This window comes from Mustela nigripes, chromosome 18, assembly GCF_022355385.1.
Source record: "Mustela nigripes isolate SB6536 chromosome 18, MUSNIG.SB6536, whole genome shotgun sequence".
NCBI lineage: Eukaryota > Metazoa > Chordata > Mammalia > Carnivora > Mustelidae > Mustela > Mustela nigripes.
Genome location: NC_081574.1, coordinates 17,673,910 through 17,699,317, shown reverse-complemented (window position 1 = coordinate 17,699,317; position 25,408 = coordinate 17,673,910). Strand labels below are relative to the sequence as shown.

The 25,408-nt window shown below is 43.0% G+C and overlaps 1 protein-coding gene across 3 annotated transcripts in view; it reads left to right on the top strand.

Annotated features, from left to right (window-relative positions):
- ERI1 (exoribonuclease 1) overlaps positions 1 to 25,408 on the top strand; it is a 119,878-nt gene that overhangs the window by 57,864 nt on the left and 36,606 nt on the right. The window contains exon 7 of one of the 3 annotated variants that reach the window (XM_059384105.1): positions 6,156 to 6,754. The exons of the other annotated variants lie outside the window; for them this stretch is intronic. Coding sequence (XP_059240088.1) covers positions 6,156 to 6,266 — 111 coding nt within the window. The 3' untranslated portion in view covers positions 6,267 to 6,754. Of the gene's footprint in view, positions 1 to 6,155; positions 6,755 to 25,408 lie in introns of those variants that run through there. 3 annotated transcript variants of the gene reach the window in all.

Below are 25,408 nucleotides of genomic sequence, written 5' to 3'. Positions count from 1 at the left end.
GTCGGCTTCTGACCTTTTCCACTCTCATGCTCTCTCTCACTCTGTTGATCTCAAATAAATAAATAAAATCTTGGAAAAAATAAACTAAACTAATGATACACTATATGTTGGCTAATTGAATTTAAATAAATAAATTATGAAGAACTAAGTTGTAATAAAATAGTTGATCTTTGGTATCATTATTATTTAGATATTTATGCAATTTTCGAAGCTAAATCATTTTTGTAAAAACTAAGGGGTTCGTACTCCTGTCTAAAATTAATTCTACATTGTATTTGGTAAGTAGAGAAATGGAGGGTGCTGTAAAGTTCTGGCAAATCAGAGCATGGACATTTTGGGCTAGCTGATAACAGGATGACCAAGTTAGTAGCGTGATGTAATTGATGGGGAAAAGAGATGTATCCAGCAGGTATTCTTTGAGCACCTGCTATGTGCTGGCTTGTTTGGAGAAGCAGACAAGAATAGGTCAGAGACCTTGTCCCTGGATTTTACATCTGAATAGTCGGACAAACTGTAGGAATGATGTGGCTGATTTTTTTTTTTTTTAAGATTTTATTTGTTTATTTGACAGACAGAGATCACAAGTAGGCAGAGAGGCAGGCAGAGAGAGAGGGAGAGGAAGGGAAGCAAGCTCCCTGCTGAGCAGAGAGCCCCTGGCTTGATCCCAGGACCCTGAGATCATGACCTGAGCCAAAGGCAGAGGCTTTAATCCACTGAGCCACCCAGGTGCCCCCATATGGCTGATTCTTAAGTGCAGTGTTGCAGCAATGGATTTCCTGCTGTCTCAGGCTTTCCTTAGATTTATAAAATGAGAAAATAGATGATAGGATCCTTATTATCTTACTTTCTGCTGTTTCCTGTGTAGGAATGAGTAAAACTCTACCACGATTTGTACCAATGCATAGTTGAAGATCAGAATTATTAATTGAATCAGAATTTTAAAATAAAAATCTAACAAAAAAAGAATGTATGATATGAAATCAGAGCTGATAAACACTCCTGTGCTAGTATTTTAAAATAACATTTTTATTTTAAAAGGAATGTGTGTTAATGTACAAACTTGAGAAATATAAAAAATGTTAAGGAAATTTTAAAAAATCCCTTATTATTCCATTACGTAAAGATCGTTAACCTGCAATTGCCGTTCTGAGTTGGGAATAACTGTGCAAGTATATACCATTTAAGAAACAACAATGCATTTTTATCGGATGATCTCCTGTGATCTTAGCAGTTCTGAGGTGGGCAGTTTAAATTCTAAATGGAAACTCAGCCTTGAAAGGCTGACACTTGGTCAAGTTCAGAGAATTGGTGAATGCAAGAACCAGTTTGTGCTGGAGTCTTAAAGTTCAAACTCAATATTCTTTCCAGACGCAGCAGAGTAGATATTGTATGATTCTTTTATAGGAAGTTCTAGAAGAGACAAAACTAACCCATGGGAATAGAAGTCAGATCGGTGGTTGCGTGGATGGTGGGGACAGGGAGGTGTTGGGGAATGAAGAGAGAGGGACACGAGACATTTCTGGAGGAGTGGAAATGTTCTGTACTTTGATCTACAGATGTATGCATTTGTCAAAACTCATCAAATTATACTTTTAAGATCGTACTTATCCCTGCATGCCTAGTCTACTTCTACTTTAAAAATCACTTTTCTATTTTCAGTGTAAGGATATATAGTATGGAACATGGGCAATACTGTAATTTCTTCATAAGGCAAAAATATCATCACATTATTTCATATAAACTATTTTATTTTTAATTTTTTTCATGTAAACTATTTTAATTATCAAAGTGGTCATCTTCCTTTTCCTGGCATATTAGGCTCCTGTGGCCACTGTAACAAATCACCACACACTTAGTGGCTTGAGGCAACCTAAATGTATTGCCTCCCAGTTCTAGAAGTCAGAAGTCAAAAATAGGTCTCGCTGAGCTAAACTCAAGGTGTTGGCAGGGCCGAGTCCCTTCTAGAGGTTCACGTGAGAATCTGTCTCTTTGTTTCAGAAAGATGGCTCAAAAAAGGATTTCCAAATGACTCCTAAACATACAGAGAGGTGCTCAGCCACATTAACAATCAAGGGAAATAATGGTAATTTTTAAAATGCCGATCAATAGGAAAATAGATAAATAAATTGTGGTCTAGTCACATGATGGCAGGCTATACAGATATGAAAATGATTTAACTACCAATAGAAACAATGACATGGGTTGTAGATCTACTCAGATGTGCTAGTGAATGAAATTAGCCAGTCGCAGAAGACCACAGAGTGCGTGGTTCCGTTCAGGTAAGGTGAAAACAGTAAGCGCAGCCCTAAAGCACAGTACTGAGGAATACACCGGGGTTAGATAAGGGAATATAAAGAGAACTGAAGCAGCCAGAACAAGGAAGAAGAAGGAGGAGGAGAACAGCAGGCGGGTGGCGAGGGGGTGCGCGGTGTTTGGGAGGAAGATGGAAGGGCCTTTGGGCCACTGGCAGTTCCTGTGAATTGAGCTGGGTGGTGCTCAATATGGGTATTTAGTTTGAGATGATCATTATGCTGTATGCTTTTGTTTTGTACACTCCCTTGTATGTATGCTCTACCTCACAATGAAAAAGTAAAACAGCAACAACAACAACAACCCCACCATCAAGATGGTTCAAGAGGAAAAGGGAAAGCAGAATTCATTAGGACGCACCCCAGAACCCAGGATGATATTGGAACAATGAAGCATAAAAATTAACTTATGGTTCCCAGGGGCCCCCGTGCAAAATGGCAAACATGTTGTACTATATAACTCCTATTGCCTGATAAAAATAAGCACACGTTTGCCTGGAGAGACAAATATTTCTCTGACTCTGAACCATGGGCAGAATGTTAAGTTCATTACATAAAGTGAGAACAATGTATTCAGTTGCAGGTTTTCTGAAGACCATGAAATGTTCCTTAAAAGGACATTACTTAACTGAATGCTTGATAAAAGCTAAGAGCATGACATGGAATCATAGCTCAGTCAAGGCATTTCTGAGGAAATCTAAGTTGACACAGTCCTGTGACTTTCTAGGGCAAGGACATAGCAGTGCTGTAGGAATTCTAGAAGAATTCCAGCTGTTTCCTGAATGCAACCTTCTGTACTCTTTGACGATGTACCCTCACAGAGAAGGGTCAGTGTCCCAGGCTGACACTGTAGAAGCTTTCCTCAGACCCTTATTCCAGGCCTGGCTTTCTCGCTTGGCTCTTGGCTTCCTCTTCCTTGACCTTGACCTCTACCTGGCCTTGACCACAGCTTTCTCCTGCTGAGCACGCCTGGCTGGCTTGTCAGGTTAGGGTGGGGCTAGTACGGATTTCTCAGCCGGACTGGCTCTGCACAGTTGACTAAAGGCAGTGGATACACCGTCTCCTTAAACCTCTCCCTCTTCTCCAGACACCCAGGCCTCATCCCCCGACTCTGCCACACAGCCGAACGGTCCAAAGCCTGGGCTTTGGGCTCAGACACTACCGCTGTGAATTCTGAGCAATCACTTAATGGACGTGTCCTGTGTCTCATTTCTCCCTTTGTAAAATGGTGATAACTTTACTATTCACCTCATGTGTAGGTTAAACCCTGTGCAGTGGAGAGACTGTATGACGGTGTGGTTGAAAGCAAAAACTCAGGAACCAGACCGCTTGGCTTCCTAGTCATGTGGCCTGGGACCCCTTTCTTAGCTCTGATGCGGCAGGTGGCTCACCTATAAGATGGGAAAAATACAGCATCGGGGGAAGGGTTGTTGTGAGGATTAAGTGGTTAATATGTATAATGTATCCAAAACAGGGCACATACTGAATGCTTTATAAATGTTTGCTAAATAAAGGGTTAGATGCCTGGCATATGGCAAATTTGAATAAATGTCACAAATTTTAATTATTTCTGCTTGTGTGACCCCCCTCTCCTTCCATCTTCCCAACTATAACAATTGATTAAAGAGTAAGAATCTGAGTGTGATGGGCGCCTGGGGGCTCAGTCGTTAAGCATCTGCTCAGGTCACAATCCCAGGGTCCTGGGATCGAACCCCATATCAGGCTCCCTGCTTGGCAGGAGGCCTGCTTCTCCCTCTCTCACTTCCCCTGCTTGTGTTTCCTCTCTCACTGTGTCTCTGTCAAATGAATGAAAAAAAAAAAAAAAGAATATGAGTGTGAATCTAAGTGGGAACCTTGGGTCTTGCCTTGCCCCCTTCCCCTCCCCCTCCTTCCCCTCCCCTCCTGTTCCTTCCCTTTCTTCCTACCTACTTTTCCTTGTTAAAGATTGATTGATTGACTTTAGAGAGAGAAAGAGAGTGAACCTGAGCAGGGGGTAGAGAGACTCTCAAGCCGACTCTGCAGAGCCCAGAACCCCACACAAGGCTGGATCCCACAACCCCAAGGTCATGACCTGAGCCAAAACCAAGAATCAGAGGCTTAACCAACTGAGTCACCCGGGCACCCGAGCCTTGGATATTTCTTACTGAAGTCTTAAGAGGGGGAAGACCCTTTCCCCCTCTGGTTGCAAAGCTGTTACTAGTGTCAGAGAAGAAGCAAAGCAACAGGAGAGAAGAAAGCTGACATAGAAAAGTAAGAAATATTTGAGGAGGGGAGAAGAGACAGAGAGAGACAGTGAAAGACAAAGAGACAGAGACCTGATGGTGTTGGAGTCATGGTTCTCACGTCTGGAGGCCCAGAAATTTTTTGATTTTTGTCTTTTCCATTCATGGTCGGACAAAGAGTTCTTTTTCTTCTGTGAGCTACCCCTCCCCCACCTTTTTAAAAAATAAATCTCGTCTAAGCAAATTTGAGTCAGGTTTCTGTCTCTTGCCACCGAAAGAATCTAGAACACCATTAGTTTGGGAAAAGTGATGTTCTATTCTTAAATATATGCGTGATCGGTGAGTAAGCAACACCAAGTGGCATTGAAGGCCCAGTGGGCCACCTGGTGTAATTACGCTTCCGTTGTCATGTTCACAAATGTAGCTGATCCCGTCTGTGACACATTCTGCCCAAACATTTCAGAGTGGATCCAATTATCTTCCTGAGTAAAAACAATGCCATGGGATTAGATGTATCCAAGGTAATACGAATGGATGTGGTAAAGCCATTTTGTAGTGTGCTCACAATAGCCCGCGACTGAAATATCTGTGTGGCCGACTCCCATTAGCCGTTCCGAGGGCCAAATGATGCCCATCAAAATGTACCATTCATTATATGCCCAGTTAGTCCTGATTCTGATTTACTTTTTTAATAGGATTCACCTTTACTCTTCTACAAATACATGTGTTTATCTCTTTCACTCTTCCATTCTTATCTATTTGGTTGTATTTATTTTTTATGTATTTGGAGTGAGTTCACCCCGGGGGCCCTAATTCATAATGTGTCTTGGCAACAATGGAGCCTCGGGGGGCTGGTCTTTGGGTGCCTACATAGTTAGGGTACCCAGAGCTGCAAGGGCAGATTGTGAATAAGAATTTGGAATTATAGGGTTTCTAGACATTGAAACTACAATCCTCAGGTGCAGGAGAGTGGAAAATCCCATCAGTCTTTGAGGGGGTTGGATTCGAGGGATGGGGTCAGACAGCCTGGGACCCAGACCAGCTCTGTCCATATTTCACCCACCTCTTTCCCATATTTTTTCCCTAATTGACTGGGGCGGGCGAGGTTATGTAGTATCACATTAGGACTTTTCCACATTGTTAAAGTATTAATGATTCTTTAAAAATGGAATGGAGTTGATGAGCCATGTGTAGTTTACTTAATCATTTTCTTATTGGGGGTCATTTAGGTTGCCTCCAAATTTTGCTTTTGTAAATACAGCTCTAATAAAATCTTTGCTCATAAAGTTTTTTCCACATTTAGGATAAAATTATGCAAATTAATTCCTGAATATTTTAAGGCTTTTGACACACTTGCCAAATAATTTTCCAGAGGGGCTCTATTTTCTAAAGGGCAATGTCTAAAAGTACATTTTTCTCTGCTCCTTTGCCAGCACCGAGTATTATAATTTTAAAAACTTTTGCTAATATGATAGTTGAAAAATGATCTTACTGCTTTAATATATATTTCTTCGATTATTCTGGAAGTTAAACACTCTTGCCTCATGTGCTTATTAACCACTTATTTCTTCTTTTCATATACTTTTCTCAGCTCTGATCTTCTCCTCATAACTTCTAATTGCAGAATGAGGTCAATGAATGCAGGATTCATTGGGACTGGCAAACACTTCAGCAGCCGCATGGAAGAGCCAGCAAACATCTCAGAAATCCCAAAACTTTTTGGGTTCACACTTAGAAATCACGCTTGTCAGGGTGCCTGGGTGGCTCAAGTTGGTCAAGCAACTGACTCCTGATTTTGGCTCAGGTCATGATCTCAGGATTATGGGATCGAGCCCCAAGTTGGGCTCCCAGCTCCACAGGGAGTCTGCTTCTCCCTCTCCCTCTGTCTCTCCCCCTGCTTGTGCTCTCTCTCTCATATGAATAAATAAAATCTTAAAAAAAAAAAAAAGGATTACTTAGGTCACTCTATGCACAATAGACCCTTAATAAATATTTCTGAGTTTCTAGAGTTAAAAATGAGGAAGAAATTTGCTCAGGGAGAGAGCTGCAGGCATTAAGGCCTTGAGAACTAATTCCTGCCATGAGAACTCGGAAGGGGCAGTGGTTTTGTCCATTCTAATGAGACGGCAAATAAAAGTGACAAGAAGATTGTGGTATTCAGCCAATCATTTACCATCTTCTTGTAGTCCTGCTTAATGTTAGTTACTTGGATTAAAATGGGTATTTACTATCTTGGCAACCAATTGTGGTTCTCTTTAAAAAAAAATTGGTTTTATTTATTTATTTGTTTATAATAATAACTTATTTATTTGACAGAGAGAGAGAGAGCACACGCAGGGGGAGCAGCAGGCAGAGGGAGAGGAAGAAGGTGACTCCCCATTGAGCAGAGAGCCTGATGCAGGGCTCCATCCCAGGACGCTAGGATCATGACCCGAGCTGAAGACAGATGCTTAATGACTGTGCTACCCAGGCGCCCCCAACTGTGGTTCTTGTACAGGATTTATGCCTGATGTTTTGTAAACACACCAGTGCTTATGATGATTTGATTTAGTGTTCACATTGTGTTTGGACTGTTAGGTAGATCGAAAGTGGGTGACTCGTTAGTTAAGAATGAGGGGTCTATAATGTGAGTCATCATTTTTAAATGACATATATTGCATATTTTATTCTCTTCAAATTTAGAAGGAAAGAGAAAAAGGGGTCTTGCAGACCCCTCTGCTGAGACTAAACTGTGGTGGTTCTGGAGGCTGGCATGGGAGCAGCAGGATGAATATCCTGGGAGAGCTTCTAGTTTACATGGGTTTGGAAATGACACTGCCTCCCCACGCTGGTGTCCTCAGTGATCTGAGCCAAGCTACGGAATGAGCAGAACAGAAAGCTGACATGGAGGCTGAGGCAAGCACTGCAGGTTACGGTCCCTCTAGTGGCCTGGCAGTGTGGCGGGTGGCAATGTGTGCTGATGAACTGGGAGAAGGTCCAAGGCTCGCCCACTGCTACATAAATGAGGGCAAGTCATTTGACACGTTCAAGTATCAAGACTACTTATTTATAAAAACGAAATAATTCAGGGGCGCCTGGGGGGCTCAGTCAGTTAAGCCTCTGCCTTCAGCTCTGGTCATGATCCCAGGGTCTTGGGATAGAGCCCCGTGTTGGGCTCCTTGCTCAGAGGAGAGGAATCTGCTTCTTCCTCTCTCTGCCTCTCCACCTGCTCATGCTCTGTCTCTCTCTCTCATGCTGTCCCTTTCTCATATATAAATAAATAAAATCTGAAGAAAAAAAAAAAAAAGAAATATCTCATATAATTCATATTGCCTGAGCTATTTCTTAAAGTAACCGTGAGGCTCAAAAGTGAAAGTGACATGGGACACCCGGGTAGCTCAGTCAGTTAAATGTTGGCTCTGGGTTTTGGCTCTAGTCGTGATCTCAAGGTCACACAACCGAGCCCTGCATTGGGCTCTGCACTCAGCATAGAATCTGTTTGGGATTCTTCCCCCCTCTCTCTGCCTTGATCCTGTGCTCGCCCATGCACTAGCTCTCTCTCTCCCTCTCTGTAAAATAAATAAAATCTTTTTTTTTTAAAGTGAAAGTGATATGACATAAAATTGCTTTGTAAACTCTAAAGCACTGTACAAACATAGGTTTCTGTTATCGACCTAGTTCTAAGGTACATTGTTCATACAGTGGTTCCCCCTTATCTGTGGTTTTGCTTCTGCCATTTTATTTCCCTTCAGTCAACAGCAGTCGAGGAGCTGGTAATCCTCCTTCTGACAGATCAGATCATCAGGAGGTCAGCAGCAGCCTAACACTATGTCACAATGCCTGTGTCATTCACCTGACTTCATCTTATTATTTTGGCATTTTATCATCTTAATTACACAAAGAGAAAAAGAGCAAGTACAGTATAAGATGATATTTGGAGAAACATATTCATATAACTCTTATTATAATGTATTGTTATATATTGTTCTATTATTAATTACTGTTGTTAAGTCTCCTAATTTACAAATTCAGCTTGATCATAGATACATATGTATATATAGGAAAAAGCATAGTATATATACAGTTTGATACTATCTGTGGTTTCAGGTGTCCATCGGTGGTCTTGGAATGTAAGTACCTGTAGACTATAGTATAAACTATGTACATTATACCCAAAGAGCATAGATAAATTCTTTCATCATCCTAAAAGCTGAATTAAGTTTTCTGGATATAAATAGTTTATTATTTTATGACCATAATTTTTCCTTTCTATGGCCTGTTCATTCTACAAAGATCACAATGGGATTTAACCTTTAACCTCTGCACGTGTGTGTGTGTGTGTGTGTGTGTGTGTGTGTGTGTGTGTTTGATGTTAATAGTAGGAAGAGGGAAAAAGGAAGAAATATGGACAAGGCCTTACAGTAGTTGGATGAGTCTAATTTCTTCATTTTAAATTGAGGCTGGAATCCATGATGTTATGTGGTTGATACCCAAGAATGCATAATTTATTAGAGCAGAATCAATAACGGATGCCAGGTTGACCTCATTTTACTTCTATCAAGTATCATATAATTTTTCTATACATTTTAGCACAGAGGGTCATACCACCCCTATATTATATAACATTCCTCCACCAACATTCTCCTTCCCCAAGCAAAAAGTATCCACAATCTCACTGAAAGCTTAATGGCTAAAAAAAATCTAAAGGAAGCAGAGGATTTATATTTTCAGAGCCAAAGCTAAGCCAGAATTGCTTTTCTCCTTACTATTAATTTACCTCTTTTTGAAATTCAATCCCCCCCCCCCGATATCTTTGAAATTTTATCATAAGTGATTCACCTGATAACTGTCTCACTTTTGAAGAAATGTTTCTGGGACTCTACCTAATGAATTTCATTATATCTCACATGCTGTCCTGCTCTTCCAGAAGGCCAGGAAAGGTGGGTTTAGTTTTGGGCTTTGTTTCTTTTTAAGTTAGGGCTCTTTTATTAAGGGTGAGTGGGAGGCTGGATATTATAAGGGCATTGATCTCTCTGTCACAGGGGTCTTTCTCAAACATCATTAGAAGCAACCTTCTCCGTCCCCTGTCCTATCCATGGTGCAATTTCCTTCTTAGAATTTATCATGTCTGAATTTATCTTCTGTGTTCACCTGTGTGATTATTCATTGTTTTTCTCTCCATGAGAATAGGAGCTTCCCAAGGGCAGGGAGCTGGTCTGTGTTTTTCATCAATGTACCTTGAACACTTAGCATTTGGTCGGCACTCAGCTGTTACTAAATGAATGAAAGAATTGTGGGGTCAGTGTGTTGAACATTTACAGGTTTTGGATCCATATTATCAAATATTCTCCTCCAAATGTCGAAATTTATCATCTCATTAGCAACGTCTCTGAGGATACTTTCCCTTACATCCTCTATGAACCTAGCATTAGAACTTAATAAAAAGTTCTGTTAATAGGCACAAACTTTTAAAAAGGATTCTTATTTTAAGGTACATTTCTTTGTTGAAGTGCATTTTTGAGAAGTTTTGTTCAGACTCGCTAAGATTTTTTCTTTTGATTGTGATAGCATAAAGGGATAAACTTCAGGGGTCAAGAAATTCAGTTCATCTTCACGGAGAATGCTGGGGAAATCAAGGTTACTCTACCAGCCTCTCGTAGTTACAAAGATGAAACATGTAAAGCCGCAGGGTGCCTGGGTGGCTCAGGGGGCTAAGCCTCTGTCTTCAGCTCAGGTCATGATCTCAGGGTCCTGGGATCGAGCTCTGCATCTGGCTTTCTGCTCAGCAGGGAGCCTGCTTCCCTGCCCCCCCCCCCCCCCCCCCCGCCTGCCTCTCTTGCCTACTTGTGTCTCTCTGTCTCTCTGTCAAACAAATAAATAAAATATTTAAAAAAATGTAAAACAGAACTTTGAGAAGGATAAGCAAGTCATTCAATCATAATGATTTGTTATCCTCAGGATGGGAGTGCAGAGAACAATATGGTTTTACTTAAATAACACATTTAATAAAACACAGAAAAGATACTTTGTTATATTTGGTGGGACATTGGTGGTGTTCAGAACTCCCAGAGCTCCCAGTATGGACAGAAAGGAAGAAATTGATTGGCCCTTATCCCAACCACTTCCTCACCCCCGAGCATTCATAATGAATTCCCACTAGAACTCATTGCTTATAAAGACCAAGTAACCCACTTAACCAATGCATTCTGTGCCCTTGCAAATGCACACAGAAAGAAAACCCCTGGAATCTGAAGGGCTCTGGCTCCAGACACATGTGTGTAGGTCAAAGTTAACTTTTTAAACTGTGGTTCCATGAGCTATGTTTCCATCTTGGGGCTGACTTCATTTTAAGTCTCTCTCTTCCTTGCCATTAGGGCAGACCTTGTGTGAAGGGTCGAGTAGGGATGCTTTGGTGGTGGTGGTCAGGGTGTGGGGAGAGAACCGTTCAAGGGCATTGCAGTAGGCTCTGCTACCCTGCAGCTCTCCAGAGACTGCAGGGCGACTGGGCTCAATCCTCTCTCTCTGCTCAGTTCTTCTGCGTGTTTTGGTCTGTTGATTTTCCAGTGTCCGTAACCCAAAGCAACATATCTTTCTTGGCATGTTTGGAAAGGGAGCTGTTGCTAAGATTATTGGACTCACAAGGGAAAGTTCTGGTGTTTACACAGTTTAATACAGGGCATTATTCTAAGCTGAAGATGGCATGGTTATAGACATCAGCAAGGTCAGTTTTTCCTAACCATTTTAATAAAACCACTGAGAACCGGTAAACTTGACACAGTTGTTTCTTAAAGGAGCTTTGGTGTTCGGTAAATACTTTTCCTTTCCTAGGGTTTATATTCTAGCTCTTACATTTGGAAGTAGCATGCACACTCATCATGAAATGTCTAAGCTTCCTCTTTGGAATTCAATATAATTAAAACCGGGATGCCTGGGTGGCTCAGTTGGTTGGACGACTGCCTTCGGCTCAGGTCATGATCCCGGAGTCCCAGGATCGAATCCCACATCCGGCTCCCAGCTCCATGGGGAGTCTGCTTCTCCCTCTGACTTTCTCCTCGCTCATGCCCTCTCTCACTGTCTCTCTCTCTCAAATAAATAAATAAAATCTTTAAAAAATATATATATATAATTAAAACCAGCAAGTATTTGTTAAGTTTGTAATAATGCCAGCCCAATATGGGGGAGCTTGGGAGGGGGGGACACCCAAAGAGTACAATTCCTGTAGATGGTGTCCTAATTATGTAAAGGAATAAAAACCCATTTCCGGTTCTCAGTTCCCAATTGATTCACCTGAAAAATGCTTTCTCCGGGTAGGACAGGATAACGGGCTCCTTTGATTGGTCCCCATTCTGCAGGGAAATGTTCCCCTATGATTCATTCTATGGCTAATACTGTCCTTTCAGATGTACAGACCATGTAACACATTTATCACACGCACCGGTTGTGACCTGCAACAGGGCAAGGTAATTCAACTTTGAAAAGGTGGTATCTGGAGAATGAGAGAGTCACACAGTTCCCGTAAGAGAAGTGAAATACAAAATATAATGACTTTGAGCTTCCCTGTGGTTCTTTACTCGGCCTTTGAGTAACACCTTTCCTTATCAGGGTCATTGATACTCAGTCTTTACCTCCTAGCTCTGTGAGATTGCGGTGTTAAGGCTTATTCTCACACCACATTGACCCTTCTCTGTCTTTTCATGTAGGCTTAAAGCACACGCGCGCGCGCACGTACACACACACACACACACACACACACACACACATTTCCCGCGATGTAATTCACAGACCACACTGTTCATTCACTCATTTACAGTGTGTAATCATCGATGTGAGCAGCCATCCCCACACTTTCATCACCTCAAGAAAAAACCCAATATCCTTTGGCTGACACCTCTCTGGCCCCCAATCCCCTCCATCCCTACACCCCTAATCGATTTTCGCCTTCTTGTTTAATCTCGGGGCCCTCAGGAGTCAGCGCTGGGTCTATTTTCCAGCTGTTCTTCTCCAGACCTGGATATGTATGTGCTCTTGCCAGGGCGCTCGCTAAGGGAACAGAGCCATCTGCCAACAAAAGTAGCACTCCAGAGAGAAGCTGAGGGTTGGGTTAGCACAGAGTGTTCTCAGGTGAACTGAAAATCTTGACCCAGCATTTGGAGAACCTCCTCAGCCTTAATCTTTTTGTGGAGATCAGACTTCAACGGGTTCCTCTTTTGGCCTCTTCTGAAGTACAAGGCTGTTCTGTTGTCTAGCTCCTGACTATACCTTAACTCTGTGGTTTCCTTTCATCCACCTTCACCTTCTACGCCGCTGTCTTTGGGATTTTCGTTCCCGCCTTCATCTGGGAACAAACGAATAATCCTTCTTCCGGCTTTTGCTGTCAGTCACTCCCCATATTTGCTGTCTTCTCAGCCATAAACTTTATCTCAGCTTTGTCCTTGGTTTGGGAAGAACCGTGATTCAACATTATTTATCTTTGCTGAAGGCTGTATCTTAACCACCTTAAAGTAACATTAATCTGTCAAATCATCCCAAAGATGCAAGGCACTATATATTATCCAAAGTGACAGTTCTTTTCTATCGAAGGGCATTGTCCACTCTCTTATTGAAATATCTCCTGTTATGGTCCTGAATATTTCCAAAGAGGGTAAGCAGGAGAGAAGGTGTGTGTGCGTCTATTTAGGCAGGAGGGACCCCGCCAGTACTGTGGACATGATAGAAAACAGAGGATGGTAGAAATCAGCGAAACTAGCCATTTCCAAAGTAACAAGTGAAGAATTTTGATAATTTTCTTTTGCTTTTCTAGTTCAACTTTCATTTTAAAAATTATAAGGTTTTAATCATTCCATATTCAATTTTTGCTTTGAAAAATGTCACCGAATAATTATATTCTTCTTGTGTGAAAAATTTGTGGTGTTAGAAAACCTCTCATTTCTTCAATAGGCTTAAACATACTTCAGCAGTTCTCCCTCTGATCCGATTAGGACCAGACAGACTGGAATGAAACCATATCTAGTGCAGCAAAACTTTTGTTTTAGGGTCTTTCGCTTGTTAATAATTCACTTCATGAAAGATTCAATTCCTATAATATCTAATCAAATTTCCTGGTTCAGCCAACACTGTACTCTATTTTTATAGTGCCCTCATACACATGAACACTTCCTGTAATATCCCCCCCCACCTTTTTTTTTTTTTAATTCTTGAAGCTTTAATTAAATGGGGGGGGGGTGTAGTCATTTTGGCTTGTTTTAGTTCTTCTAAGGAAAAAAAAAATCAGCATTTCCTTGTGTTCTTAATTTTCAGAGCCATAAGAGCAAACTTGTCTCCTCTGGCATCATGGGAGGTAACACAAAATAGTGGCAGGGGTGCTATGCATTTACCTACATTCCTGGGGTCCTGGCTGAGTGCACAGGTTTCCCATGGAAGCCCATTTTTCCTTTCCTGGGTCGCAGCAGAGCCAAAGGCCCTATAAGGGAAAGATTCCCTGCTCGGTGATGAAATGCCAGCACATGACATTCTTTCTAATGAGTCACAGTCAATAAAAATTGTTTTCCAAATGAATCCGACTATGCCTCCATAGAGGCATACACAAAAGAGAAATCTTTATCAAATCCAAGCATCGTGTTTCATCAGCTAAGCTCAGATAGACCTTTCACTTGGTAAGCAAAGTGAAATGTGTTTCCACACAGAGTGAAAATCCAATCTGTCCTTATTTTTCCTTAGATACACATGTTATGTCATATGAGGGAAGGAGGGAGACATATATTGGAAAGTGTTTTCAGGGTTTGGGGACAGAGGAGAAGCAACTGAGGAGTTCTGTGCACGATAATAATGAAAAATCTGAAGGTGTTTGGAACTCCTGAGAGCTTGAATATAAACATAAGGGGATGGGGCTTGTTTATACAGCATAGTTGAACATGGTCTTAACTTGGAATGAGACTGATCCTATTATTAGGAGAAGTGGGAATTAGAGTGGGTTAAGTGAACCCACAGATGATCTCCAAGGTGTGTGCATCTCAGCCGAGGACATGTTAACCCTTTGGGTTCTGGAAAATGGAAGAGAGGTAGCAACAATGTAACGAGCTCTCAAAGGTTAACGATCCTGAAAAAGAAAGAAGAAAATTTTAAGGGGCAAATGCAAGCAAGTCATGTGACCCACAGGTCAGGGTATAACAGAGGGGTATAAATTTCAAGGTCGGTATCTGTAAAATTCCCTACAGGGGAAAAGATACAACATGTAAGTTTCAGCTATAAATCAGACCAAACCCATGTCAGTGACACCACAGACAAGGGAGAACCCATTCAGACCTTGAACTCGACCTTCTTTCAAGCACCCCCTATGAAGTTACCCAGTAAGGAAAAGAGGCAGGGACAGGGACTTAAATTCTTATCCATCCATCAAGACTGTTTAAATTATCCATGTGTCTCTGGGAAGGCCTTGTGCTTCTCTTCCTGAATATGGGAGAGGCAAAATTATAACCAAAGAAGGGTAAAATGAAACCTGTTAGATGAGAAATGGCTGAAAAACCCAGGCATGCTTCACAACCAGAAGAGAAACCCGGCTGAGGACTGGCTGCCAGGACCGTGAGGAGGAAGAGGGAAAGTGTGTCCTCTAATGCTCCAGAAGGCACTGCTGAGACCAATGCAGAGTTGCCCAGCAGTTTGAAGGGGGCTCCCCGGGGATAATGGTGATGGAGAATATTGGAATTTATTGTAAGGCCACGCCAGTGGGGTGTAGGGAAATGCATATGGAACCAGGGTGGGGAGAGTAGGGAAAGCTGTTGAGGAAAATTCCTTTTTTTTTTTCTTTAAGATTTTATTTATTTATTTGACAGAGAAAGAGATCACAAGTAGGCAGAGGGGCAGGCAGAGAGAGAGAGGGGGAAGCAGGCTCCCCGCCGAGCAGAGAGCCCGATGCGGGGCTCAATCCCAGGACCCTGAGATCATGACCTGAGCCGAAGGCAGAGGCTTAACCCACTGAGCCACCCCGGCGCCCCTGTTAAGGAAAACTCTTAACAGGTCTCCCTGCCTCCATTGTCTCCCCCTTCCCATTCACCCCTGTAAGCAGACCAGTGTTCGTAATTACCTTCATAGCACGTTGAGTCGTTGATCAGAACATTTAATTGGCTCTCCATTCCCTACTGAATTGAGCTCAAACTCCTTTTTCTGCTATTCCAAGCTTTCTGTAACGTGGCGTTAAACTCCTTTACCAGGTGTATCATTAATCATCTTTATTACCTATGTGCCATTCACCTCTGAATACCTTCCCCGCTCAATTCCCTGCCTGTTGAAAACTCGGCCTTTTTCTAGAAGCGTTCCGCATCCAACCTTTCCTCATGCCAACTGAATGTGCCCCTTCTTCCTCTGTGTTCCCATAATACTCTGGCGGTCTTTCTGACTCTGACCACAGGCTGCCTTGTTTTCTAATATTCTATATTTGTATAGCACTTTGCAGCTTGCAAAGTATTTTCACAAACGCATTTATTATCTACCTGGGAGGTTTTTATTCCTATTTTGTAAACAGCTCAGGCTTTGAGAGCTATAACTTGTCCAAAGTCACAGAGCTAATATTTGGTAAGCTGAAATTCAGATGCAGGTTTTCTGACCCTAAATTCAGGAGCTGTTTTCCTCCTAGGATTGTGGTGAGGTTTTGTTAAAGAAAAATTCAATATGAGAATAATTTTAAAATTCCAAAGTGCTCTGCACATGAAAGAAGGGGTTTTTCCATCAGAGTGCAATGTTCTAGAAGCCAGAGACAGGTCATTTTCATCATTGTGTATAAATGCACATTCTCAGGCTCACCCCAGACCTGCTGAATCGGACTCCCACAGTCTTTGTTCAGACAAGCCCTCTAACTATTCTGATGTGTACTCAAGTCTCAGAACTACGGCTGTAAGGAGATTATCCCTTTTTTTTTTTTTTTTTTTTTTTTTTGTGGGGCCCTCGTCCTCCACAGGCTACAGGCACATTATCAGATCATTAACAAGTACACAAACCTCAATCCTCAGAGGAGATGATGGCTTACAGTGCTGAGTGAGCAAAAATTTTATGGAGGCTAAAAAAAATTTAAAGACTAAGCTGGCAAGATTATGAGCTCTAAAGGGAGTTGTCTTACCTGGAAGGCAGGTGTCAAAGGGAGCTTTAAGTGGAGGGAGTGTAAGAAGACAGGACTTTGAAAGGGAAGATTTTCATGAGTATCTGAGAAACTCACAGGGAGGGGGGAAACAATTAATTGGGGAAATAAATGACATTAAAAAAAATTCTTTTTAAAACTCGTGGAAAACCGACTTTTGGTGAGAGGGCGGAACAATCCAGAAGGATCACCAAGTTTGGAGAGGAGGCAGTGAGGTACTGAAGGGCAAGGTTAACCCCTTCGTCTGGAGAATGGACTTGAACATTTGAGTTCCTGTGACCATTTTGTTTTGGAAACACTAATGTGAGTTCAGCTATGGATTATTTTAATTTTTCCTAAGCAATGCATCGTTCTAAGGAGGAAAACAACAACTGTAAAAGATTCTGGTTTCTTTAAGCTGTTTGCATAATGCAAAATGTTGATTGTTACTCTCATTTGTAATGCGTACAGAATTAGCTTGCCAAAAAGAGGAACTTGCCGAAGTTCAAGTGACCACATAACCCAGTAACCTGGTGCCTGTTGGACGCGCCCTACAAGTCTTCAGGAGCCTTCTGGTGTGATCTTTCATTTAATGTTCTGACAGAATGGCGTGGGTCACCCCCCATATACATATATTGTGGGAACCTGCCCTCATCTCTCTGTAGGTTTCCATGCATTCATGTTCTCGTTCTCGTAGTCAACACAACGCAGTAACCTTTGGAAAGCTCCTAGGGGTGGTGAGCCGGTGGCCAGCGGAACCAACCATGTGATTAGAGCTCTGGAACTTCCTGTAACCACCTCCTGTCCTCCGTGGTGGGGAAAGGGACTAGAAACTGAGTTCAATCACTGATGGCCGGTGACTTAATCAATCATGCCTACATCATGAAGCTTCCATGAAACCCCAAGGGGAGGGTTTAAACAGCTTCCAGGTTGGTGAACTTGTGGCGGTCTGAGGAGGACGACGTCCCTTCAGAGGACGAGGAAACTCTGAGCCCTTTCTCATAAATCTGGTCTGATGCAAATTCCATCTGGCCGTTTCGTTCTGTTATACCCTCTTATAATAAACCAGCAGTCTGGTAAGCAGACTTTTCTTGAGTTCCCTGAGTTACTCTAACCAATTAACTGAAGCTAAGCTAGGGTGGGGGGTGGTGATGGTTTTGTGGGAACCTCTGAGGTACAGCACAGGTGACAACCCAGACTTGTGATTGACATCTGCATTGCGTGATGGGGTTGAAGTTCTGTGGGGCAGAGTCCTTAAGCCATGGGATCTAATGCTATCTCCAGGTGGATGGAGTCAGAATTGGGTTAAATGTAGGACATCCAGCTGCTGTCACAGAACTGCTTTGTGTGGGGAAAATGACCCCACATCTGGTGCCCCAAGTACAGGCGTGTTGCAGTGGAGTGCTGGAAATAAAGGAGACACACAGGAGTGTGTCTCTCCTTTATACAGGCGTTTAGGGAGGCTATTTGCTAATTTAGGGAGACAGCAGCACAGTCCAGAACAGGCTACTGCTTCAAATTGACTGCTGTACTCAAGTGTTTGCCATATAATGTCTGGAATTTCCTTCAAAATAACTTACAGGGGAGGGAATGAGTGGGTAGGGGCGTTCTAGATGAGATAAGGTTGGCTGTGAGTTCAATTGTTGAAGTGGGTATGACACGTGGAAGTTTGTTAAAGTCCTTTTACTTTTTTAAAAAGAATTTATTTAATTGAGAGAGAGAGAATGAGAGAGAGAGGGAGAGAGAGTGCATGAGAGAGGGAAGGTCAGAGGGAGAAGCAGACCCCCCTCCTGAGCAGGGAGCCCCATACCAGACTTAATCCCGGGACTCCAGGATCATGACCTAAGCTGAAGGCAGTCGCCCAACCAACTAAGCCACCCAGGCACCTGTCTGTTAACTTCTGTATGTGCTTGAAACGATCCATAATAAATACGTTTTTTGAAAGTCACTGTCCTAGAATCCCTCAGCTGTCCCTGGCAAGCACAGTTTCTCTCTGGCCATCCTTCTCTGTCTACTGATGTGTTTGCGTGGATCTCCCAAACCCTCTGTTACCCATTTCTTCACCTCCTTCTGTCTTTCTATCATCCACCTTTCCCACCTTCGCAAAACACTCAGTCATCATCATCATCATCATCATCATCATCATTGTAATATCATCCTGTTCTATACAAAGCAAGCAATTTACTTCTTCCTTGTTGAGGCTGCTCATAAGCCCAAATTGGAAGTTTGGAAGTACCTACTGTTTTATAACTCATACTGTTGTGGGTTTTGTTTTTGTTTTTTTAATGGACAAAAGCAGTTCTAACCTCATGAAGAATTCTGCTTTCCTCCCGGTCCAGCTGCAGTCAGCTATACAAATCACTGTATTTCCTCATTAGAACTATAAAATTCATTTAACCTCAAAGCAGAAGGCACAAATGGTAGATATGTCCTATGACTCCAGGGATGGGTATTTAGTCTAGAGAAACTTCCATTAGGGGAGGTCCAAGCTCATAGACTCGACCTTTGATTTGTCAGTGGTATAGGGCCAGGAAAATAGAAATCCCCAGAATCTCAGGAAATTGTTGTTTTCTACCAGAAAATTTCTGTAAGAGTACAAAATTTTGAATTTCTCTTCCTTTAAACCCTCTTACCCCTTTTACCAGAACTTCTGGCAAGTAACGTGTTGACTCATGATATTTTATCACTTCCTTCCTCTGGCTCACTTCCAGGGGAGATGCTAATGAGTTGTCAAATAACCAACGCAGGACAAGACAAAAGTTCCTTCCCTGTTGCAAAAACCTGATTATCTGGGTGTTAACAATCTGGAATCAGCAATGACAAACTGAGACAGAGTGAGTTTGGATGATGAACTATCTTCTGCCTTCTAGCATGAAATCACTCTTTCTTTGTTTCCTTTGGAGTCTAGATTCTATGAGACCCATCTGGCTGTACAAAGGATGTTATAGCAGGACTGACCAGCACGTCTGGGGTTCTTAATCTCAGCTATGTTGGAAGGATATTGCAAGAAACTTGGTGGCGGGGGTTGGGTCTAGCTTCTTCCTCTTAGAGAGGAGGCATTTGCTTGGGAACATTTAGGCACATGGCTTCTTTCCTTACCACTTCCCTTCAAGGGTCAAGCTGACAATTCAGCTTCAACCTATCTAGGATTGGAAAGAGTGCCTTTGTAGGAACATAAAGAAAGTTCATGGTGAAATACGCAGAGAGTCATAAAAACAGAAGTCCAGTCTGGTTAGTTCAGGGAGAGGTTAAGGTGTGTAGCACAGGTTGGAGAAGAGTGGGGAAGGTAGACTCTCCTAAATTTTACAGGTTATAGAAGATAGAGTTGCCAGATAAAATATGGGATACCCACTTAAATTTGGAATTTCAGATAAGCAACAAATACATCTTTAGTATGACCATGTTATACAGGACACACATATTACACATGACACACATATATGAAAAACTGTATTTGCTGTTTATCTGAAATTCAGATTTAACTGGGTCTTGTGTTTTCATTTGCTGGTGACCCTGTATAGTAGCCCAGTCATTCTGACTTTTTTGGTTGCATTGAATGTAAAAGTAACAAGTGGTCACGGTGTATTTGTCTCGGTGAAGCAAACACAATGACTGGGGTAATAATGCTTTACCTTGACCTACTTTCAGTGAAAAAGGCACTTACTGTTTTCCTTTGGGAATGTTGCTAAAACAATGATTGCGCAGTGAAAATAACTCCCATCCGAAGGTTTTATTACAAGGTATATGCTTCTCGAGCATATACCAGGTATTTATACATATACAAGGTATATTTATACCTATACAAGGTATTTATTACAAGGTATATGCTTCTTGAGCATGCCATTGAGACTTTAGACATCACTCCATAAGCCCATTCTTTTTCTGCTTTTCATGCCTTTTAAAATTTTGCCTTTCTATTACCAAATATTTCAAACATACACTACAATGGAAAGAACAGAACAATGAACCTCCATGTACCTGTCATCCAGGTCAATAATCATCAGCTCACGATCAATACTGCCTCATCTATACTACTCCTTCTGTCCATTGCAACCCCATTATTTTAAAACAAATCCCAGAGGGCTGGAGCTTTATTGCCTTATAACTTTCCATTCCTCCATGGTACTTTTTCTTTCTTGGTAATGGGATTGTGGCTTGGTAACGGGGGTAGTGGCTACCCCCCCAAATCTTCTGAATGCTGCTCCATGTTTTTATAGTTTCCTTGTTGCTAGCTTTCCCAGTACGAAATCCCCAAATCTGTGTTTCCCAGACTCCCTTGCCTATAGGGCCCAAAGAGGGGACTTGAGTTTTGAAAATCAGACTCACCTGGCACAAGACTTTGGCTGGGACTTTAGTTATAAAAAGAATCAGGAGGGGTGGTGGGTACATGCAGTGTTGTTCTGGGAGCTGTTCCTGGAAGCTGACCCAAGAACACATTATTCCAACTTTTCCAGTGAGCCCACGAGCACCATAGTATACACTAATACATCCTTCCTTCATGCACTAACTAGAGAGGATTCCATTGACTTTAACTTGGTAGCTTGACCTCTACAAAAGCTAATCACACATATCTTCCAAAAAGGCAAGAGAGGAGAGGTACATACAAGCATTGAGGTCACTCAAAAGAAAATTGTGATGATTTGTGTGAGTTTAATAATTCATTGAGCACTTCAATCTTAAGGGGCTGTCCCAGAGCAAAAGTTCTCAAAGCATGGCCTTCAACCAGCAGCATCGACATCGCTTAGAGACTCATAAATTCCAATTCTTGGGCCCATTCCCAAGACCTAGTGAATCAGAAGGCTTGATGGTGGGGGGGAAGTAGAGCAATCTACGGGAAATGATTTAAATCTGAGGTCAGTAATGACAACTTGAGGACCAAATCCTGCCCACTGCCCGTTTTTGTCAGTCAAGTTTTATTAGAACACATCCATATTATTTATGTATTGTCTCTGCTTTTGTGCTCCAACGGCAAGGTTGAGTGGTAAGGACAGAGGCCATGTGGCCCATAAAGCCTAAAATATTTACAACCGGGTCCTTAAAAAAAAAAATAGCTGGCCTCTGATTTAGATTCATGCTAAACGATGAGTCAATTAAAGTCAGAGGATGAGTCAATAAGAGTTGGACAGGATTGCTTGACACTAATTCATAACGAAGTATAGCTATTGGGAATGGTTTGCATAAAAGAGCAGTCTCCTGGGGCGCCTGGGTGGCTCAGTAGGTTAAATGTCTGCCTTCAGCTCGGGTCATGATCCGAGGGTCCTGGCTTAGAGCCCCACATCGGGCTCCCTGCTCAGCGGGAGCCTGCTTCTCCCTCCCCTTCCCACCCCGCTTCTGCTCTCTCTCTCAAATGAATAAATATAAATGTTTTTTTTTTTTTTTTAAGAAAGGCAATTTTCTACCATTTAATGGAAGTCTGTGGAATACAGAATAGCCAGTGACTTCTGACTTCTATCAATGGCAATCTTTGCCTTTGAGGACTTAAATTTAACAGAATATTATTTGATCAAAATTCTTTTTTAAAAACAGATTTTAGAAGTCCAATGCGCTATCCATTGCGCCACAAGAAAGCATGAGCGAGGTGGAGGGGCAGAGGGAGAAGGAGAGGGTGAAGCAGGCTCCCCGCTGAGCAGGGAGCAGGATGCCGGGCTCCTGGGGATCATGACCTAAGTCAAAGGCAGATGCTTAACTAACTGAGCCACCCAGGTTCCAATCAAAATTCTTAAAAAAAAAAAAAAAAAAAGTGTGCGTATACAATAATCTCTCACACAGCCAGGAGCAATCACAGGAAAAGCAGATCAAAGCCTAACTACTCCTAGTGTTAGGGAAATAACTCCAGTCCTCTTCCAAATCCGAATTAGTTTAGCTGTGGTGTTGGCTATTTTTCCCAAATGCTGAAAACTAGGGATAGCTTGCAAATTAGTTCAGAGGGTGCAGAGGGTGCAAAGCGTGGCTGGGGGAGGTTATTTGAGCTTGGTGTAGGGCAGTAGAACTCTTCCAAGCGAGTAGAGGTGACTGTTACTTGGTCATGCTTCGTTCCACTCTGCTCTGATCCTTCCACTTGTAGAAGAGGAATCCACCCAGTGAGGGCCCCACCCGCTAAGTCCCTCACTCCGTTAGCCCCAGGGTAAATGCTCAGGGGCCTGTTCATGGGGTCCCACTGTTCCTGGGCAAGCATTTGCCTTCCCTGGTTGTCAGTTTTATCACCCAAGAAATGATGGATTGGGACTGGATGATCTCTAGGATTTGTTCTAGTTTGAAAAATGCAAGAATTGTTTTTGTAAATGGCCTTACACGTCTTCTTGTGCTGATTGTAGTCTCTAAGACGCTTCAAACTTAGGCTCTTCTACGAAGAAGGAAATAGTCATTCTTGTTCACTGCTAGTGTGATAACTTCCCCGGGAGTCATGTTTATAATACACATCAGAAGACTTCTAAACGAAGCAATCTCTTTGAGCCAGCGATGCCACTTTGAAGAATTCACTCTAAGAAAATAAGATCAGATGTGTTCAATGACATAGCAACAAGCATATTGTTTTTGGCCCTGTTTATAACAATGAAAAACTGAACACAGTCTAAACGTCCTACCTAACCCATTTATTGAATAATCTGCGGCAGGTGCATATTGTGGAATATTACATGGACATGTAAAATGATGTTGTTCAGGTGTCCTCATTAATATGGATAAATATATCACTGAGTGAACAAGAGGTTCAGAGCATCGTTTTTTGTTATTCTGTTTTTCAGGAGTGGGTTTCCTATTATTTATACCTGTCTGTATACCTACGTTATAATCTACAAGGATACACATAAAAATTCTCAAAATAGTTACTGCTGAGTGGTGGGCTTATGCATAATTTTTTGGCCTTATCTTTAAGGCCTTTCTTGCTTTAACTTTATTTTTAATTTTTTTGCCGCAACGATGTATTACTTCCGCATCTGGGTTAATGCACCCACGTGTACACACTCATACGCACACACATCTCGGTTCAGAGAAGTAACATAAAATTTCAGTGCATGCATTTAGACACTGCACCCAGTTGCCATAATGGCCACCCCATGTAGCTAGATGGGCGGTGGGCCCACGAGGGGATAGGTTGCTCTACTTTTGGAGACAGGGACAGAGGCATGATACCTGGGGACCCTTGGTTCCTCCCTCATTTCCCGGCTAGGATGACAAACCACCCCGGTATGCCGGGGACTGAGGAATCACGCAGCATGTGAGATTTCCAGTGCTACACTGGGAAAGTCCCAGGGATGCTGGAACAGGTTGGTCACCCTGTTCCGGCAGGCTTGGGAAGAATCGTTAGTACTGATGCAGGTAGGGAAAGGGATGTTTCTGACTCACTCCCTGATGTGTGATGTCATGAGGAAATCTTTACGAAACTTGCCGACCCCTGGCTCTCCTGGCCAGGAGGGGCTGTGAGCTCAGCAGGGTGGGCTCAGGGCTCACAAGAGACTTTGGGACCTTGAGGAAAGCCGAGCTCACTTCAGACACACCTTCTCGTCTCTGCGTTTATCCTGGTGCAAGCCTTTGGTCTGTGCCTTGAGACTCTGTAAATAAAATGAAATGAAGTGTGATCTGAAAATACGGCACAAGAGCTCTTCAATGACTTCATTTCTCACTTCGATTATTATTAAACATTGAACTAATTAATGTTGCTGAATTTGTTGCAACTCACTGACCCGATTGTGCTCCTCCCGCTCAAGCTCCCAGGCATCCTTTTTATAAAAGGGAAAGAGGAGAGAGATCAGGACGGGGGACCCGCAAACCACAGCTGGTGTGGAAAGGATATCTGACCTGTGATGGGAGTGGAAGTCTGTGTCAGCCACGGGGCTCTCGGCTTCAAATATTTCTGCCTGTGGTGGGGAGGAGGGGGCCAATGGCCCTTCACCGAACGGAAGTCCTGGCCTCACCTTACTTGCCCGTCACCCTCTCTCTGAAAGTAGCACCCCTCCTTTTCTCCCGGCTGAGTCAGGAGATGTTCTCACAGACAGCTTCAGGGGAACCCGCCTCCTTGTTCCTGTGGCTGCATTTCCCTGGGGATCTCCGCGTGCTAGAGCGCTCCACTGGGGACGTGTGACCGTGGCTTTTCCACAGGCAGCCCGAGCCCCTGTCCCGGCCAGGCCTTCCCTCTGCCTCCCACACTGAAGTGCTAGCCCGTGGGGTCAGGCGCATAGAGGAGGGAGCCAGACTTACGCCTGAACTGCCGCTCAGCCACTTTCTAGCTGTGTGACATGACGCAAGTTATTTGCCATTTCCGAGCGGCGGTGTCCTCCAGTGTATACCGGGAGTGGATGTAGTTCTGCCATCGCTCTCATCTTTCTGCTTCTCTGCTAAGCTGCTCCCACTGGTGCTCCTTTACTGCCTGCAGTACCCAGGGAAGGAGAGGGAAGTTGACCCAGGGGCTTTCCAGATTGTTCTCATCTTCTGGCACGCAGGGTCCTCAAGCCTGGAGCCTGGACCCACTGGGGAACGAGAGGTTCGTCTGATAAGGTCTGAGGCAGGGGTTTGGAACGTCTGTTCCATGCGCCACTGGGGCTTCTCGGGTCCCCCAGGTGTCAGAGGATTCAGGATGCGAGAGCGCTCCCGCTGTCCCGTGGGGAGGAGACAGCCGAGTCCCATGGACTCTGGTGGGGACTCTTGGCTCTCCTCTGGAGCTCTGGGAAGACACGCTTTTTTCTTCTCCTAGTTACCTCCCCCCTCTTTCCCGAGAGCCCACATCTAATGCCTTCTTGTTCTCAACACCCCCTCTTCGCTAGCAGCCCCAAATGACAAGGTGTGGGTAGCCAGCC